The sequence below is a fragment of the Rhinatrema bivittatum genome, chromosome 2 (genome assembly GCF_901001135.1).
Source record: "Rhinatrema bivittatum chromosome 2, aRhiBiv1.1, whole genome shotgun sequence".
In the NCBI taxonomy this organism is placed as follows: Eukaryota; Metazoa; Chordata; class Amphibia; order Gymnophiona; family Rhinatrematidae; genus Rhinatrema; species Rhinatrema bivittatum.
Window position 1 is genome coordinate 213275301 of NC_042616.1, and position 18019 is coordinate 213293319.

An 18019-nucleotide genomic window follows, 5' to 3' on the forward strand; every position below is an offset into this window, starting at 1 on the left:
TGCTGAACCTGCCCCGCAGACCCTGCCTCCCTGCTTCACTGGGCATGAATAGTATAGCCGCGGACAAACCGAGGACTGGGACCAGGTTCAATGCTAAGAAAAGGCTTTGTCCATAATAAAACAAACCCCTGTCAAAAAAGCCTGCGAGGACTCAGGAACTGGGTTAAGAGGAAAATCCTCCCAATTTAAGCCTTTCTGCTCCTCACTGGGGCCAAAAACCGCCAAGGATAACCCAGGTGGGATCCCCTGCCTCCCCCGTAGATGCTGAAGCTCAGTCTGAGAAACCAAGATGGCCACTATTCCTGCGCCGACAGGGAGAGAGACATTGGCAGCCTTGAACCCCCACAGTGCCTTTAAGCAACTTGCCCGCATCAGCGGACCGACCCAACCTAGCAGAGGTGGCAGGCACAACCAAAGTGCCCATGCCCCAGAAACACAGCTGCTCATAAATCAGCCCTGTTTAGCAGCGATCGTGCTCCCCCACAGGAGTGGGAAGCCGCTCTAGCGCCATTAACCACACTCCAGAGCTGCTTGCCGGCACACACTAACCCACAAGCAAAAGCTTTGTACTCTTGAACGCTGCCCGAAGAGATACTGCAGAAAAACAGATATTGCATAGCAGGAACCAAAAAAAAAAAAGACTTGTTGCCTAATAAACTGCTTAGTCTTCTTTGGTTTTTTTTTTTAAACTAACTTTAAATTTAACTGCCTTGTCTTTCTTAAAACTTTAAGGTCCCAAGCAAGCAAGAAACAAAGGGGGATACTTTCCCTGAACACCAGGCTTGCATCAGCAGAGCTGCCAGCAGATTCCAGGCTGCTGCTTCGTAAAGGGGAGGGATCTGGCTCACCAGATATACACCCCACGGAACTCCAGGCCAAGCTAGTCACCAACCCTCTGCTCGGCCACCTCAAACCAGGGGGAATGGCCCTACTAGGACCTAACAACCCCCTGGGAGGACTAGGAAAATCTTCTTTGTTCTTTACTTCCCTGACACCCCTCCCCCCGTCTGCAGGTTTGCACATTTACTATCTTCCAGAGACAGAGAAATACCGAGGGACTGCAGGTGGCACACTAGGTTAAGTAGCAGTAAAATTCTGTCTCCATCTGTTGGCAGGTAGGCAAAACCCAGGAGTCTGGACTGATCTAGATATGTACATGGAATGATAAACAGTAACAAGTACCAGGGTCTGTAAGGTAAACATTAGTGATCCTAAACAGGATGTGCATCATGAACTTGAGGCCTACTGTTACGCACAGACGGAGGAAAAGTTCAGGCCTAAAGCAATACAAACATGGAGTTTGTAGCCATGTGATAATTTTGGCAACTTTATGTGAGTGTTTTTCAGACAGAGGAGAAAAGATTGTTTCTTCATAACAGAAAGTTGTCACCACCTCCAAAATGAGAGGAGAACCTTGGACAAGAACTATGAAACATGTCTTTGGTAAAAATGTTGTATCCAGATATGATCTCTGGTAAAAATACTGTTAAAAACCAACTTTTATTTAAACACAAAGTCTATTTGAGAGATGTTTTGTTTGTATTTGGTATTATTTATATTTTTTGTATTTTTAAAGAGACAGAGACCTCAGCACTGGTAAAACAGGTTAATTGACCAAGTTTTTTGAAAACCAGTAGATTCAATCACGGGTCTCAAATTTGTCTCTCTTTTTTAATTTTAATTAAAAGTTATTTTTACTCTTAAAGAGAATGATTTTTAATTCCTCATGCAGTGCGTCATGAATAGCTACCACGCTGGAATGCTTAGGTGGCAGATAAACTTCGTGTATAATTTATCTGCCACCTAAGCCACCTATTTAAATTAGGGCCCATGCTAATAAGGAGGCGCTAGGGACATTAGCGCATCTGTAGCGCCTCACTAGCGGCAGCTTCAGCAGGTCCGACAACCAATGCTTAATTTTACCGGCATCTGTTTTCGAACACGCTGACAGCCACAGGTTTGGAAAACGGATGCCGGCAAAATTGAGCATCTGTTTTTGAACCTGCCAACCGGCGGGCAGATTTTTTTTTTTTTGGTGCCTCCAACTTAATATCGCTATGATATTAAGTTAGAGGGTGTACAGAAAAGAAGTTTGGCCGCACATTTTACTTTCAGTATCCCGGGGTAATAACTAATAGGCTCATCAGCATGCATTTGCATGTGAAGAGCACTATTAGTTTCGGGGTGGTTGGCCATGCGTTTTCCACGTGCTACTACCCCTTATGGTATAAGGGGTAATAAAGCACGTCTAAAATGCATGGCCAAATGGGGCCTGTCTGTTTGCAGACTTATTCCGATACGATAAATGTATTGCTACACCAACTTTTCATAGAGCGGTTAGAGTGGACAGGCAGGGGATATTTATCTCAGCGGCAGAACAAAATCTCTTCCCATAAGCCCCACATTTGTTCCAAGAACACCAGCACTACACCCAGTGCTGGTCTCGTCCCTTCTTTGGCTTTCTCTTCCCTCTCAGCTTGGCAGACAGACAGAAAGCACAGCAAACCTATAAAAATTGCTCAAGTTCCATACTTCCTCTTTTCCTTCATTACTCATCACTTCTAGCGGTATCAGTCTAAAAACATAAAAGCAGCAAAATGTGCCCAGACGAATATCTACAGATTTAAGGTTTATCACACCGTATGTTTAACACTAGTAAATGGGTGGTCTTCTCATGTACAGGTTATGACTGGGTCAATTAGTTTATTTTAAAAAAAAAAAGTAAATGTAAAACAGTTTTCAGTTATTTCCTATCACCATGCATAAAACAGCATAACACCACATATAAAGATTTTTTCCACTTTTTTTTTTTTTTTTTTTAAATGAAGGCAGTTTGTGAATGTAACATGCTAAGTTTATTCATCCAAAACAGATCTTAATTCTTGGAAAAAAAAAATATTTGTGCTCAGAGCTAAAATACTGTGAGATGCTGAACAATAAGAACAGCCAAGGTTGAAGCCTTGATAGGCGGTGCTACTGCTCACAGGTTTCAAATGTGCACCGATTCAACTCTTTTTTTTTTTTTGCTCCTGGTCCTACATGCCCCAATACTAGGACAATTTTCAAAAACTGTTCCCTTTGGGAACTGGTGCAAAATCTACAGCTGAAAAAGCACCTGCTGACTCTGCGCCTGCCCCACGCCAGCCTCCCACACAGACTCCTGGCTACTGCTGCCATAAGCACAGCACATTTAAAACTAATCGGAGAAAGTTCTTTTTTACTCAACGCACAATTAAACTCTGGAATTTGTTGCCAGAGGATGTGGTTAGTGCAGTTAGTATAGCTGTGTTTAAAAAAGGATTGGATAAGTTCTTGGAGGAGAAGTCCATTACCTGCTTTTAAGTTCACTTAGGGGCGGATTTTCAAACTCTGCGAATAGGCCTACTTTTGTTTGCGCTCCAGGCGCAAACAAAAGTACGCTGGATTTTAGTAGATACGCGCGGAGCCGCGCGTATCTGCTAAAAACCTGGATTGGAGCGCGCAAGGCTATCGATTTTGTATAGCCGGCGCGCACCGAGCCGCGCAGCCTACCCCCGTTCCCTCCGAGGCCGCTCCGAAATCGGAGCGGCCTCGGAGGGAACTTCCTTTTGCCCTCCCCTCACCTTCCCCTCCCTTCCCCTACCTAACCCACCCACCCGGCCCTGTCTAAGCCCCCCCCTTACCTTTGTCGGGGGATTTACGCCTCCCAGAGGGAGGCATAAATCCCCGCGCGTCAGCGGGCCTCCTGCGCGCCGGGACGCGACCTGGGGGCGGGTCCGGAGGGCGTGGCCACGCCCCCGGGCCCGCCCCCGGAACGCTCCCGACACACCCCGAAAACGCCGCGCGGTTCAGGCCCGCCCCCGACACGCCCCCGACACGCCCCCTCCGAAAACCCCGGGACTTACGCGAGTCCCGGGGCTCTGCGCGCGCCGGTAGGCTTATGTAAAATAGGCCTACCGGCGCGCAGGGCCCTGCTCGCCTAAATCCGCCCGGTTTTGGGCGGATTTAGGCGAGCAGGGCTCTGAAAATCCGCCCCTTAGAGAATAGCCACTGCTATTACTTGCAACGGTAACATGGAATAGACTTAGTTTTTGGGTACTTGCAGGTTCTTATGGCCTGGATTGGCCACTGTTGGAAACAGGATGCTGGGCTTGATGGACCCTTGGTCTGACCCAGTATGGCATTTTCTTATGTTCTTATGATAAGCGAGAAATAAACTCCCCAAGAAGGGAGGGCAATCTGAGCACTCCCTGGGTCCTTGTCTGGTGGTTTATAAAGCATCTGTTTAAAACAAAAGCTTACCACGTCCTCCAGCAAAGTCAGCGTTTCCCCGTGACTCAAGATTTCGCAAAGCAGTTTATTCAAAACTGAGCGCTTCTCTTCTGGCAACTCCAAAAAAGACTGGAAAATCTTTGTTTGCTGCAGTACATCTTGACAAGAAAGAAACACACGCTGTTACTGCTCCAAGCACCCATACAACAGAAACAAAAAGTGGCTGCTGATGGACTGGGCCACGATCTACAGCATCCTCCTATGAAAATTAATCTTGCTGGTAAAGCCAGCACACGGGCGGGGAAAAAAAAAAAAAAGTGTGAGAAGGTCAAACTTGCAGATGAAAAAAACCATTGAAACCTCCTCCCCCACTTTTTTTTGTTGCGATTCTTATTTCGGTTCTGAGCAGATATTAGCATTTAAAGTTTTTGAAGGGTCTTTGAAAATTGCTACAATATACGCTATTGAATAGCCAACAGGTCTTACGTGTGTAAATGCATTTAATGCGGGTAAACGGGTTTTTGAAAATTGCTACAATAGTAAGTTGCATTTACATTTTCCTTTTAAAATTGCCCTGCTAGTGAATACTCTCGCCTGTTTATGTTTGGTATTTTGAGGATTTATTTATTTTTATTTATTTATTTATTTGTTTGTTTTTATATACCGAAGTATTAGTGTTGGCCTTCACGCCGGTTTACATTTGAACAACATTATACATGTGAACTCAAGAACAGTATACATAAGAACATTATACATAGAACTCAAGAACATTATATATAGGAATTCAAGAACATTATACATAAGAACTCAAGAGTATTATAATGAAAACTCAAGAACAGTATTATACCTATGGGCTCAGGAACATCATATCTGACCATAGTGTTAGGAATGTGGTACTGAAATTATTAGAATCTCAGTGAGGTAATTTTGAAACAGGCCACATAAATTTGTGGCCCCTCATGCATCCAAGTTACACCAACTTTCAAAGCAAACTTACACATGTGAGTTCACTTGGAAAATTATCCTGGCAAAATTACAGGTGCACACAATTGCCAAGAGATTTTATACACATACTTTTTAAAAATAAAATAAGTATGCTTGTGTAGCTCACGCCCTAAATTCTGATCCCTATGGAGGTAATTTTCAAACTCATTTTCACACTTAAAACTGAGTTTTAAGCGTGTGAATGCACTTTACGCGTTTAAGTGGGTTTTTGAAAATTGCTACATTATATGCCATTGAATTATCTTTGGATTTAACCATCTTGAGTGCACTTAACATGGATAAGTGGGCTTTTTAAAATTGCTATGATAGTATGGTACATTTACAAGTGTAACTCCTTTGAAAATTATCTCCTTTGCTACTAGTAATAGCATCAAATTATTTCCCAAATTTCTCACTTAACCTTGGAGGATGGTACTGTGAAACAGGATGGCACTGTCTGCCTATTAAGTAGGCATGTGCAGAAATGACCTCTAGAGAGAGTGTATTCTGTCTACATAAGCCTGAGTTCTGAGTGAAGAAAGAGATTCTTGGGGATTCTGGGCCAGGGAGAATTTTGGGGGAGGTTAGGTTTGGAGCCTTAGATGTACGATGTGCATGGGAGGAGGAATGGACACTAACTATATATTGGAGTATAAGGGAGTGTACAGAAAACTCCCTTAACTACCCAGTCTTCCATAAGGTTGAGACCCTCAGGGAATCCTGGCTGAAGGGAAGAGCCTGTCACCAGAGTATAAGATCTCAGGGTCCAGAAGGGTTAGAGGGGCCCTGTGAGCAGAAAGAGAGCTACCATATGCAAGGACCTCTTACGTTTAAAGGACTGCGCAATCCCTGAAGTAATGTGAGTGTGGAAGGGGAAGTGATAGAACAACTCCTGGTTCCTAAACTCTATCAACAGGTCATGCAGTTGGCTCACAGTCACCTTCTAGGGGGAGTCACCTGGGGGAGGAAAATACCCGGAAAGAGATACTGGCACAATTCTTTTGGCCGGGCCTTCGTAAACAGGTCCAGTTGTATTGCCAGTCCTGCCCTACCTGCCAACTCACAAAGCCACCAGGAGTATGGGTGGCACCTCTCATACCAATACCTATAACAGAGACCCCTTTTGAAAGACTGGGCATGGAACTTGTGGGCCACTAGAGAGATAAACTCAAGGAAAATAAATACATTCTCATCAGATTAGACTATGCCACAAACTATCCAGAAGCAGTGCCACTAAGAAACATGAAGACCCTGATGTTCCCTAATGGAGGTTTATTCGGGACTTGGGCTGCCCAAGGAGATCCTGATGGATCAGGGTACCCACTTCGTCTCCATGGTCATGAAACAACTCTGTGCCTTCCTTAAGATTAAAATTCTGCAGATCTCAGAGTATCACCCGCAGGCCGATAGCATGGTTCAGCACTTCAACCAGACGCTCAAACAAATGTTGAAGTTTGTGAATGAAGACAGTAAGAACTGGGATGCATTACTACCCTATGTGCTGCTCGTAATCTGTGAAGTTTCACAAAGCTCAATGGGGTTTTCCCCATCTGAGTTGCTATATGGAAGGAGACAGAGAGAAATCTTGGACATAGCTCATGAGACCTGGGAAGACAAGCAAACCCTGGGCAAAATCTCACTGACTACTTCCTCTGAGTGCAGGATTGCCTAAAAAGGTCTGGGTAGATAGCCCACCTATGACTGGAAAAGCCTTGGAGTTCTCACGCTTGATCTTACATTCGTCCCATGGTCCAGTGAGTATTCCAGCCAGGGGACCATGTCCTCGTCCTCCTTCCATCATCAGAGAGCAAGCTGTTAGCCCATTGGCAAGGATCCTATGAGGTTTTGGAAAAACAGGGCCAATGGATTACAAAATAGCTCAGCCAGATACACGAAAGAAAACTCAAATCTACCACATAAACCTCCTGAAGAAATGGGAAGCACAGGAGTGTGGTATGGTTCAGGATGGAGAGTTTGGCCCAGAGGTCTGGCCTGAAGTGGACTAAGCCCAAGTTCCCTTCTAAAAAAGGCTGTTCACCACACAGAAAGTTGACTTAAAGTAGCTGGCTGAGAAGAAAGGAAAATTAGTTCTTACCTGTTAATTTTCATTCCTGTAGTACCATGGATCAGTCCAGACTGTGGGTTGGGCCTCCTTTCCAGCAGGTGGAGACAGATTAAAACTGAAAGGATATCCTATGAGGACAGAGCTTATCCTGTAACCCTTCAGTATAACCATTGTCAAAGCAGAAAACAACAAAACCAGAATAGGATCAAGCAAGTAACCATAAAACTCAAGAGTAACTGTAGAACAATGTAAGAAACATGGTATGACTAACCGCTCTTGCATATACTTGGTACAGGAACAACCAAGGTTTCCGGTGTAATTGTTCAGTATACTTGCAAAGGATGAAGTATCAAAATCTGCGAATCTGCAAGAACAAGCTTCGAGAGGACAGAAAGAAAGACAAACAGGGAAGGGCGTCTGGACTGATCCGTGGTACTGCAGGAATGAAAATTAACAGGTAAGAACTAATTTTCCTTTCCCTGAACGTACCGGGATGAGTCTAGACTGTGGGATGTACCAAAGCTTCCCTATCCCGGGTGGGACCGAGACAGTTCCGCTCGAAGCACTCGCCGCCCAAAAGAATCCAAAAACTGGCGCTTGCACATCCAGACGGTGGCAAACAGAAGAATGCAGGGATGACCAGGTGGGGGCCCTGCAAACCACCTGCGGGGTGGTTTGCAGGACTCTCCGCTCAGAAAGTAGCTTGAGAGCGTAGCTAGGGCCTCCGAGACCGCCCGACCTGGGCAAAGATAGGCCGAAGAAAACGCACATTCAACCACCGCGCAAAAAAGGATCTTAGAGCCAGTGCACCCAGATTGGGAACACTCAGAGAGCAAAAAGATGGCCCGAGACCCGAAAGTCGTTGGTAACCTGAAGATACCGGAGTAGGACCCATTTGACATCCAGTGTACAAAGATCGCCCCCAGCCGTACCCGCAATATCCCCTGGGGAGAACGCTGGGAGCTCTATCAACTGGTCGACATGGAAGGCAGAGGCAACCTTCAGCAAGAAAGAAGGAACCGACTTGAAGGAAACCCCTGACCCGAAGAAGCGCAACAAAGGGTCCTGGCAGGACAAGGCTTAGATCTCAAGGGACCGCCGAGCGGAGGAGGTAGAGACAAGAAACAAATGGTCTCGAGTGTGAGATCCTGTAACGTAGCCCGACAGAGAGGTTCGAAACGGGGCGGCACAGAGGGCCCGGAGGACCAGGGTAAGACTCCACAATGGGCAATTGTTGCGAGAAGGCAAGCATAGGTGTTTGACTCCCTTCAGGAACCGAATCACGTCCGGGTGGCCCGCTAAGGGATGCTACCCGACTCAGGAGAGAACCGAGGGCGGAGAATTGGACGCACAGAGAACTGGAAGAAAAAACCCCTGGAAGACCCTCCTGAAGAAAAGAAAGCACCAACAAGACCAGGGTGGAGCGCGCTGAGACACCCGACTCCACACAGACTCAAAATCTTCCAGATACGTACGTAAGCCAGATAAGTCGACTGTTTCCGGGCCCACAGCAAACTGGAGATGGCCTCCTCCTGATGGCCCTTGCGCCTCAGGTGTCGTCGTTCAGAAGCCAGGCCGCTAGACAGAAGCGATCGGTCTGGTCGGAAAATACGGACCCCTGTCGAAGTAGGCGAGGGAGATGACCTAACCGAAGAGGTCCGTCCATCGCCAGGCTGATGAGAACTGCAAACCATGGGCCTGCGTGGCCACTGGAGTGCTACCAGTACCACAGATCCCCGGTGGAACCCTTCTCTCCTGAGAACTTTGCCCACCAAGGGCCACAGGGGGAACACATACAGAAGAACGTCCGAAGGCCAAGAGAGAGCCAGAGTATCCACACCCTCCGAGCCGTGCTCCCTCAAGCGGTTGAGGAACCAGCTTGCCTTGGAATTGCGCAAGGTCGCCATGAGGGCCAGGTGGGGGGGGGGGCCGGGGGGCCCCACCCGTCGACAACCAGATCCATGGCTGTGTCTGAGAGAACCCACTCCCCTGGATCGAGCGATTGGCAACTGAGAAAATCGACCGGAACATTCTCCTTGTCCGCGATGCGGGAAGCCGGTAGGCAAACCGGGTGACGATCCGCCCAAGTGAAGAGACGGCTGGCTCCTAGGGTTACCAGACAGCTGCGGGTGCCCCCCTGATGATTGATGTAAGACATGGTGGTGGAGTTGTGGGATAGCACCCTTACCGCTTTGCTGCGGATCACTCCTGGAGAGCCAAGCGCTCCGCCGGATCCTCCAACCAAATGATGTGCCAGCGAGACCGGACTGGCAACCAGATCCCCTGGGTGGAATGGGATAGGCAGACCGCACCCCAGCCCGAGAGACTGGCATCCGTGGGGACTATCGTCCACTGTGGAGCTTGGAGAGGTATTCCCTGGAGAGGATGAGGGAGCGAAGCCACCACTGCGAGTCGGCGACGGTAGAGTCCAAAGCGGGAGAACTATGTGAAACTATTCCGACACCGGCTGCCAACGTGATAGAAAAGCTTTCTGTGACGGTCGCATATGAGCAAATGCCCAGGGGACGAGGTCGCTGATGGAAGACCATGGACCCGAAAACAGACAAGTAGCCTCGCTCCACGCGAGTGTCGAATGGGGCTCCCAGGAACTCTAAGTCCTGGGAGGGCTGAGGGTTGCTCACGGGATAATTCAATATCCACCAGAGAGACGCGAGGAGAGCTAATACCCGATACACCGCTTGATTGGCAAGAGCCACCAACTGGGCTTGCCTGGTTTAAATCCTTCCTCTCTAACAGAAAGTTCTCTGTTAAAATCGGGAACTCCACATCCACCCCACAGCCCCTCCAGCAGGGAGTCCCCCAAGGCTCTTCACTCTCTTCCACCCTCTTCAACATCTACATCACCCCTCTATGCCACCTCCTCTCTGACCTCAAACTTAAGTTCTACCTTTACGCTGATGACGTCCAGATCGTCATCCCTATACAGAACTCTATCTCTGATGCCCTAGAACATTGGGAGAAATGCCTCACAGCTATTAACTCCCTCCTCTCTAACCTCCATCTTGCCCTCAATACGAACAAAACTGAGATTCTGCTCATCTCCCCCTACTCATCCTCTTCCCCCCTCCCGTCTAATACTACCAAACTCAACCTTCCCTCAACACAACCCTTTGTGAGAGACCTTGGAGTTATCCTTGACCACCAATTAAGTATGAAGAACTACGTAAACTCCATACTCAAAGCCTGCATTTTCAAACTTAATGTGCTTAAAAAACTCAGACCTCTCTTACACACCCAAGATTTCCGTACTCTTATCCAGGCCACCATCACATCCAAAATAGACTACTGCAATGCTTTACTCATAGGGCTCCCCCACTCTACCATTAAACCTCTTCAAATGTTGCAACATGCGGCAGCAAGGCTCATTGCAAACTCCCGCAAATATGATCATATCACCCCTATCCTCAGAGACTTACACTGGCTCCCCATAGCATCACGCATTATCTACAAAACCCTCCCCATAATCCACAAAGCAATTCACACTCACAACTCCAACTGGTTAGATTTCCCATTTACAACTCCTAAGGACAATCGACCCACCAGAACAGCCAACTCAGGCACCCTACTTGTGCCCTCCCTGAAAACAGCCCATCTCTCCTCCACACGCGATCGTGCCCTTTCGATTGCAGGTCCTACTCATTGGAACACGCTACCGCCTGACATACGCCTTGAACCATGTATGAACAACTTCAAAAAGAAATTAAAAACATGGTTATTCAACCAAGCCTACCCAGAATAAAAAGCTATCCCTCCGTGCCAAAGTAGACCTCAATACGTCTACTCCTTTCCTCATATTGAGGAACTATATTTTGTTATACTCCCTTTCCTCATCTTGAGGAACCATGTTTTGTTATCCTATCTTTTCTCAGCTATCTTTCACTATCCCCTCTCCCAGTTTGACTTCCCTGTTAAAATGTAATTTCCAAGCTTAACCTGTTTATTGTAAACAGACATGATGTCCACAACTAATGCCGGTATATAAAAATGTTTAAATAAAATAAAAATAAATAAATAAAGTACCACCACCAGGACCTCGGGGAAGGCGTGTGACGCAGTCACGAGGCCAAAGGGCAGCGGCCGAAAGTGGAAAAACCTGTTGAGGATGTGGGAGCAAAGATACATCAGGCAATCGCAGTGAATCGGAATATGGGAGCACGCCGCTGTCAAAACAAGCGAAGGCGAGGAAACTCTCCGGGGCGAACTGCAGCAATGACCGCTCGCAAGGTGTCCATAGGGTAGTATGGGATCTGAAGGCCCCGGAGGACCCCCTTGAGTGCTAAGATCGGCCAAGAAGCTCCATCCATCACGGGAACCACTAAGTAAGTAAAATACCGGCCTGCGCCTCGCTCCCGTACTGGAACTGAGGCCACTGCGCCCAGACTCCGTAGTCTGGCGAGGGTTCGGACAATGTCGGAGACCCACCGGACCGCCGTGATCTTGACCCATTCCTCGAAGAAAAAGGGGGAAGGCGGTCGCCCCGACAAGTGACCGAGGAGCGGGTTCACTAAACTTACTTGCAGGGCAGGCTCCAGGGAGGAGCGCGAGGACGGCCCTCGCAAAGGGAGCGACGCCTGCTAAAAAGCTGCGAGCAGGACTGAGAGCGAGAAGGATAACCCACGGAGGGGCTACCTCGTCTGTGGGGCGTATACCGACTCTGTCCCCGGAAGGTGGACGGGAGGGTGTAAAGGAGCATGAATGTTTCGGACGGTCCGCCGGAGCGTAGGAACCTTGACTTCCCCTGAGGAACCAATAAGCTTCTCAAGGTCCACTCCAAAGAGCAACTCACCTTTGAAGGACAATGCGCCGAGCCACGCCTTGAAGGACGGGTCAGCCGCCCAATTTGGCCACCAGAGAAGTCGTGTAGCGGACCCCACCGAGGCCATTGCCTCCACCTGGTCGCGAAGGAGGCCGCAGAGCGAAGCAGCCCCGTGAGCGATGATGGCTTCCAGACGTTCAGCCTGCTCAAATTACTCGCACCCAGGACGGAATGTCCTGGGTGCGAGTAATTGTTGAACCCACCTGAGACCTGCCCGCTGCATGGACCCCCAGAGCTAGGACTTAAAAATGCGTGGCATATATGCCTTGAGCTTACGGTCCTGTCCGCTCAGAGACCGAGGAGTACCCAGCGGGAACTTTCAACATATCTAAAACATAACTCCGGGAGGGTGTGGAGCTTGACGAGAGCACTCCCCACCTGGAGTCCCGCTACAGGTGCCTCCCATGCCCGCAAGAGCAGTAGCTTGCGGGGGGGAGGGGGTGGAATCACTTGCCGGCGCCCTGAGTCCCACCAGGATCGGGTCCATATATTTATCTATTATTATTATTTTTTTTAAGGAAGCCGTAATATTATCCGCGGAGGGCCCCTGGGAACGTCACCCTCCAGGGATGGGAGGGTGCTCCCAGAAAGAGACGTGGGATCAGGATCCTGAAGAACTGAGGCCACCGGGGGAGGGGGGGCCACCCCTAGAACCACCCCCACCCAGCGAAGCGACCCCGGGGCTTTCGCGGCCGGGCAACCAGTGAACGACGCGTGGCATGGACACATTTTTTTTTCGGGGGGGGGCAAGGGGGGGACCATTCTCCTCCTCCTGCCGACTAGTTAAACAAAATTTGTGCAGGAGGAGGAGGAATCCGCAGAAAAAAACGGGCCCTGAATTTCCCGGGAGGGGGGTGAAGGGGGGGTCAAGGATCCCATCCAGGGGGGCCGCGGGGCTGAAATCAGGGTGGGCTCCAAAAAATTCGGCCCCCCAGCCCCAAGCAGCTCCGAAAATGAAGCCACCGAACAATCCAAGATGGCCGCCGTTCCCAGGCTTTGCCGACCTGGGAACAGCCTGGCCATGCTGAGGGGACGCAATCCCCGAGCTAAATTTGCCTTTCCTGCCGAGGAGGGGCCTTCCCCACCCAGCAAGCAGGCTGAGCAGAGCCCCTCGCATGAAAATCGCGACGAGGGCTGCTCACAGGGAAGGCAGGCTGCCAGCCGCGGCATGAGGGAAGCCGCTCTGAAGAAAAAAAGTTTAAAAATAGATTTGATTGGCAGCCTGCCGGCAGGAGTGAAGCAGAGGAGAAAAACCTGCTGACTCCTGCCTATCTGGCTGCCGGTTCAAAGCCCCAGTAAGTACAATTTAAAAATCAGTATTAAATCGCTGCTTAAATATTATTATTAATTTTATATATATATATATTTTTTATTTTTTTTTTAAACACAGATTGAGCATAGCAACGGAGCTCTAGGCTCCCTGGGCAGCTGGGAGGGGGGGGGGGGTGAGACGAGCACTGGACCACCAGCCTTGGTCCCTACCGCAGCGAGGATGGGGGGGGGGGGGGGGAGACGAACACTGGACCACCAGCGTCAGTCCCCACAGCCGCAAGAATGGGGGGAGGACACGAGCACTGGACCAGCAGGCTCGGTCCCTACTGTAGCAAGGATGGGGGGGAGACTGACACTGGACCACCAGTGTCGGTCCCCACAGCCGCGAGAATGGGGGGGGGGGGGGAGATGAGCACTGGACCACCAGGCTCGGTCCCCACAGCGGTAAGGAAGGGGGGAGACTACCACTGGACTACCAGCTTCGGTCCCCACACCGGGAATCACTTACGGACTCAGGCTATGATCCGCACAAGGGGTGAAGCCCCCCCCCCCCTGAGTTCGGCAAGAGCCAGGAGATGGGACCGTCTCCTGCACAAAAGAAAAGCTAAACTCCCTGTCTAGTATTTATTTATTTATTTATTTATTTTTGCAGGAAGAAAACCAAACGAGATCCCTAAGGAATAAGTACTTGCTTGATCCAAGAAGAAAAGAAGAAAAAGAAAGCTGACTAGCCTAGATCAGAAGACCGAAGGGTGAACTGCTGCACCTGCTGGAGACAGACAAATACTGAAGGGTTCCAGGATAGGCTCTGTCCTCATATAGGATATCCTTTCAGTTTTAGTCTGTCTCCACCTGCTGGAAAGGAGGCTCAACCCACAGTCTGGACTGATCCGGGTACGTACTGGGAACAAGATCTTCCTGAACCTTCCCAGTCTTACCCACCTGATGCAACATGACATCATTATAACTCCTGGAGTTGTGGCACGGCGGAAACCCTATCTGATTCCTGAAGCCGGGTGCCATGTCATGGAGACCAAAGTGAAGGAGATGCTCCAGCTCAGGGTAATAGAAGAGTCTAAAATTGACTGGTCCTCATCCATAGTATTGGTGCCGAAGCCACATGGGAGTATAAGGTTCTTTATCGACTTTAACCTTTTAGGTACCAACATTCCACAAGTGGAACATTTTTTCATATACTTTTAATTATTTGCAAATTTTTTTATACTATATTTATACCATATTTGGGTCTAGTTAACTAAGATATGTAAAAAGGGGCATCAGGAAATAATTCCTTCAATGAGCAGGATCTAAAAGATTTAAAAGGTCAACAGGTCTCAAAATTCGACGTCTATCTGATGCCATGAGTGGATGATGATTGAACATCTGGGATCGGCCCAGTTCATTTCCACCCTCAGTCTTACCAAAGGATATTGCCAGATGCCTCTCATGCCCTCAGCGAAAGAGAAGGCTGCATTCTAGACACCTGGTGGACTTGTCCAGTTCACCCTACTCCTGTATGGCCTTCATGGCGCCCCTACAACGTTTCAACGATTGGCCAACCACCTGCTTCGCCCACATCAAGGATACGCAGCCTGGATGACATCATGGTTTACAGCCCCGACTGGAAGACACATCTTAACCAACTCCAGGCTGTGCTAATCAGTCTGAATAAAGCAGGGCTAACAGCTAATCCTAAGAAATGCTTGCCTGGAGGGCAAGAGGTCCAGTATCTTGGCTACACCCTGGGGAAGGGCAAGGTCCATCCACAGACAAGGAAGATCGAGGTGATCACTCGGGTGCTAGTCCCACAAACAAAATTGAAAGTGAGAGCATTCCTAGGCCTTACGAGATACTACAGAAGGTTTATTCCCAACTATTCAGAGAAGGCAGAGCCTCTCACAAGGCTGTTGGTAAAGAAAGCACCAGAGAAGGTCCAGTGGTCTGAGGAAGCAGAGAAGGCCTTCAGAGCCCTTAAGAAGGTGATATGCTTTGAACCAGTCCTGATAAGCCCGGACTTTGCCAAACCCTACATAGTGCAGACAGATGCCTCAGAAGTCAGCTTGGGAGCCATCTTAGTCCAAGAGAAGGCTGGCCAAGAACATCCTGTGGCATACATTATCCAGAAGCTGATGCCATACGAGAGGCATTACTCAACAGTAGAGAAGGCGCCTTGACATTCAAGTGGGTCTTAGAGACCCACTTGACAGCAGGTCATGCTCATAACAGGTCATGCTCATAACAAAGCACCAACTGCTCCTATGGATAAATAGGAACAAGGAGTCTAACGCAAGAGTGATGAAATGATTCCTGGCCCCACAGCCCTTCAACTATAAGATATGATATATGGTAGGAAGGGAGAATGCCAGTGCTGATTTCCTGTCAAGAGAAGTCTCTCTTGTACAGGCAAAAGCTCATCCCGGCAAGGCTGAGCTGAGGGGGAGGGTATATGAGGGAGTGTTCAAAATTTTTCCTTAGACTACCTTAAAGGACTGGGCACAGCTGTCTCACCTGGTCCTCCTTAAGGGTGGGACCTGCAGGGAATCCTGGGTGAAGGGAGGAGCCCATCACCAGAGTATAAGACATCAGGGCCTAGAAGGGATAGAGGGGCCCCAGGGAACACAGAGAGAGAGAGCTACCGTATTCAAGGACCTGCTATATTTAAAGATCTATGCAATCCCTGACGTAAAGTGAGCTGTATTATTTGTTTTGTCTCCTGAAGTGAATGTATGGTGCCATATTTGTTTTGCGTTTGCTTTCACTATAAATAAAGTGCACTTAAGGAACAGCCAGAGTCTGCCTCCTGTTTCCTCTGGCTGTTATCAAGGTGCCTACCGCTAGAGCTACCACAGGAGGTCCTTTGTCTTTCTTTGAAAATTTCCTTCTTTGAAGTTGTGCGAGAACTGGTGAGATTATTTTTGAAGAATGGCTAATGTAGATGGCATGTTGGGAAAAAAAATACCAATCTTGATGTACTGCTAAAGAAAAAAGGAAGGAAAGATATTGTATGGGGGTGGTCTGATGGTCAGAGAGGGAGAAAAGTTTGATTTATAGCTTTCCTATCCCATACAAGATGTTTATTCCCTTAAACCTCTGAGCTATGTTTAATCAAATATCTTATCAGACCATCGTTTTGTGAACCCACAGAGATAGTGCCAAGACCCCAAAAATCCAGCATCAAGACTCTATTTTATGTGCTCCTAGCAGGAATTATACACAAGTCCCAGCCCCTCCTAGGATCCACTTCCAGAAAAGTCTCTGCCCTATGTGCACAGAAACACATGCAGTGTGTGTGTAAGTATGTAATGTTTTTTGTGTGTGTTTTGGCTGCACAATTTTCTAAAGGGCCACTTCTGTGGGTAAGGCACTACTTTACCTTCAGAAGTCCCTTTGAAAACGACCCTCAATAAGTACAATCACATAGTGGGAAACAATAGAGACTACTGGCCAGTTATTAATCTCTGTGAATCACAACTCCTAGGAGGCAGGAAGAATTAGAATTATGGAAAATTAAGTTAAGTATACCTTGCTTTAATAGACTTAATGGGGCATCACTGGGAACAACGTTTCTGTTCATCATACTCCTGTCACCGCTATCCACAACATCCCAGCTGTACAAAGAGGAAATGTTGCCGATTCCTGGATCCAGTTGGAAGCCTTCTGTGGAGTCCCTCTCAAACCCTCCTCCTTTTTCAGAAAGCAGGCAGAACTCTGTCAAATAAAACCCCAAGCATGTGAAACAGCTGTATTCCTGCATGCGACACTATGCAACGTACCTCTAGCTGATCTTTCTTCACAGTAATAGGACTTGGACCCTCCTGGGCCTAATCTTGCTGGATTTCTACCAGAGCGTCTGCAGCAGCAGAGTTGCACGTGTTCCTTCTTTTAAGCACCAAAGACCTTTTCCCTATTTCTCAGTGAATGCCTTATAGTAACATAGTAGATGACAGCATAAACCCACCATCCAGTCTGCCCAGTTCTTCCTGCCCACGCTAATAAGGATTTATCTCAGCTGTCAGACATACAGCATAAGATATGTCTCCTTATCCAGGTCAGATTTTATCTTCCTGCTCCTTTCCATTCTTTCATCTTGGACAGATGAGCAAACAAGATGCCCCTCTTAGTTCACACTGGGCGTCTCTCCCATCCCATGTCCAACCATAAGGCTTTGTAATATGTACAGGCCAATGCAATAAAGTGCATAAAAAAAACCGTGCATCCAAACTGGGCGCCAGTTTGTTGTGGGTTTTTTTTACCGCGTGCACATTCACCTCCCTTGGGCACTCGATGCAATAGGCAAAGGAGCTGCTGTACTAAAATGGATGAGCTAGGGATAAATTGTGCGTCCCTAGCGCATCCATGGCATCGGGCACCCAGGAGACATAGCTGTGCACGGGTTAGGAAAACGGATGCTCATAAAATTGAGCGTCCATTTTCGTAACCTGATCGCTGTCAAGACACCTTTTTTTTTTCTTTCATGTTGCTGCTTTCTGTGGTTCCTCCTACTTAGTATCGCAATGATATTAAGTCGGAGGAACCACAGAAAAGCTATATTTTCTGCTTTTAAGTTCAGTTTTTGGGGCCCTCAAGACTTACAGCCAGCTCTGGGGCTG

General features: G+C 48.2%; 1 protein-coding gene across 2 annotated transcripts in view; it reads right to left on the minus strand.

Moving 5' to 3' along the window:
* The window catches only part of GSDME (gasdermin E), a 133763-nt gene that overhangs the window by 54777 nt on the left and 60967 nt on the right, over positions 1-18019 (minus strand). For both annotated transcript variants that reach the window (XM_029589123.1, XM_029589124.1), the window contains 2 exons: positions 16932-17117; positions 4282-4409 (listed from right to left, as the gene is read on the minus strand). In XM_029589123.1, coding sequence (XP_029444983.1) covers positions 4282-4409; positions 16932-17117 — 314 coding nt within the window. The remainder of the gene's footprint in view (positions 1-4281; positions 4410-16931; positions 17118-18019) is intronic.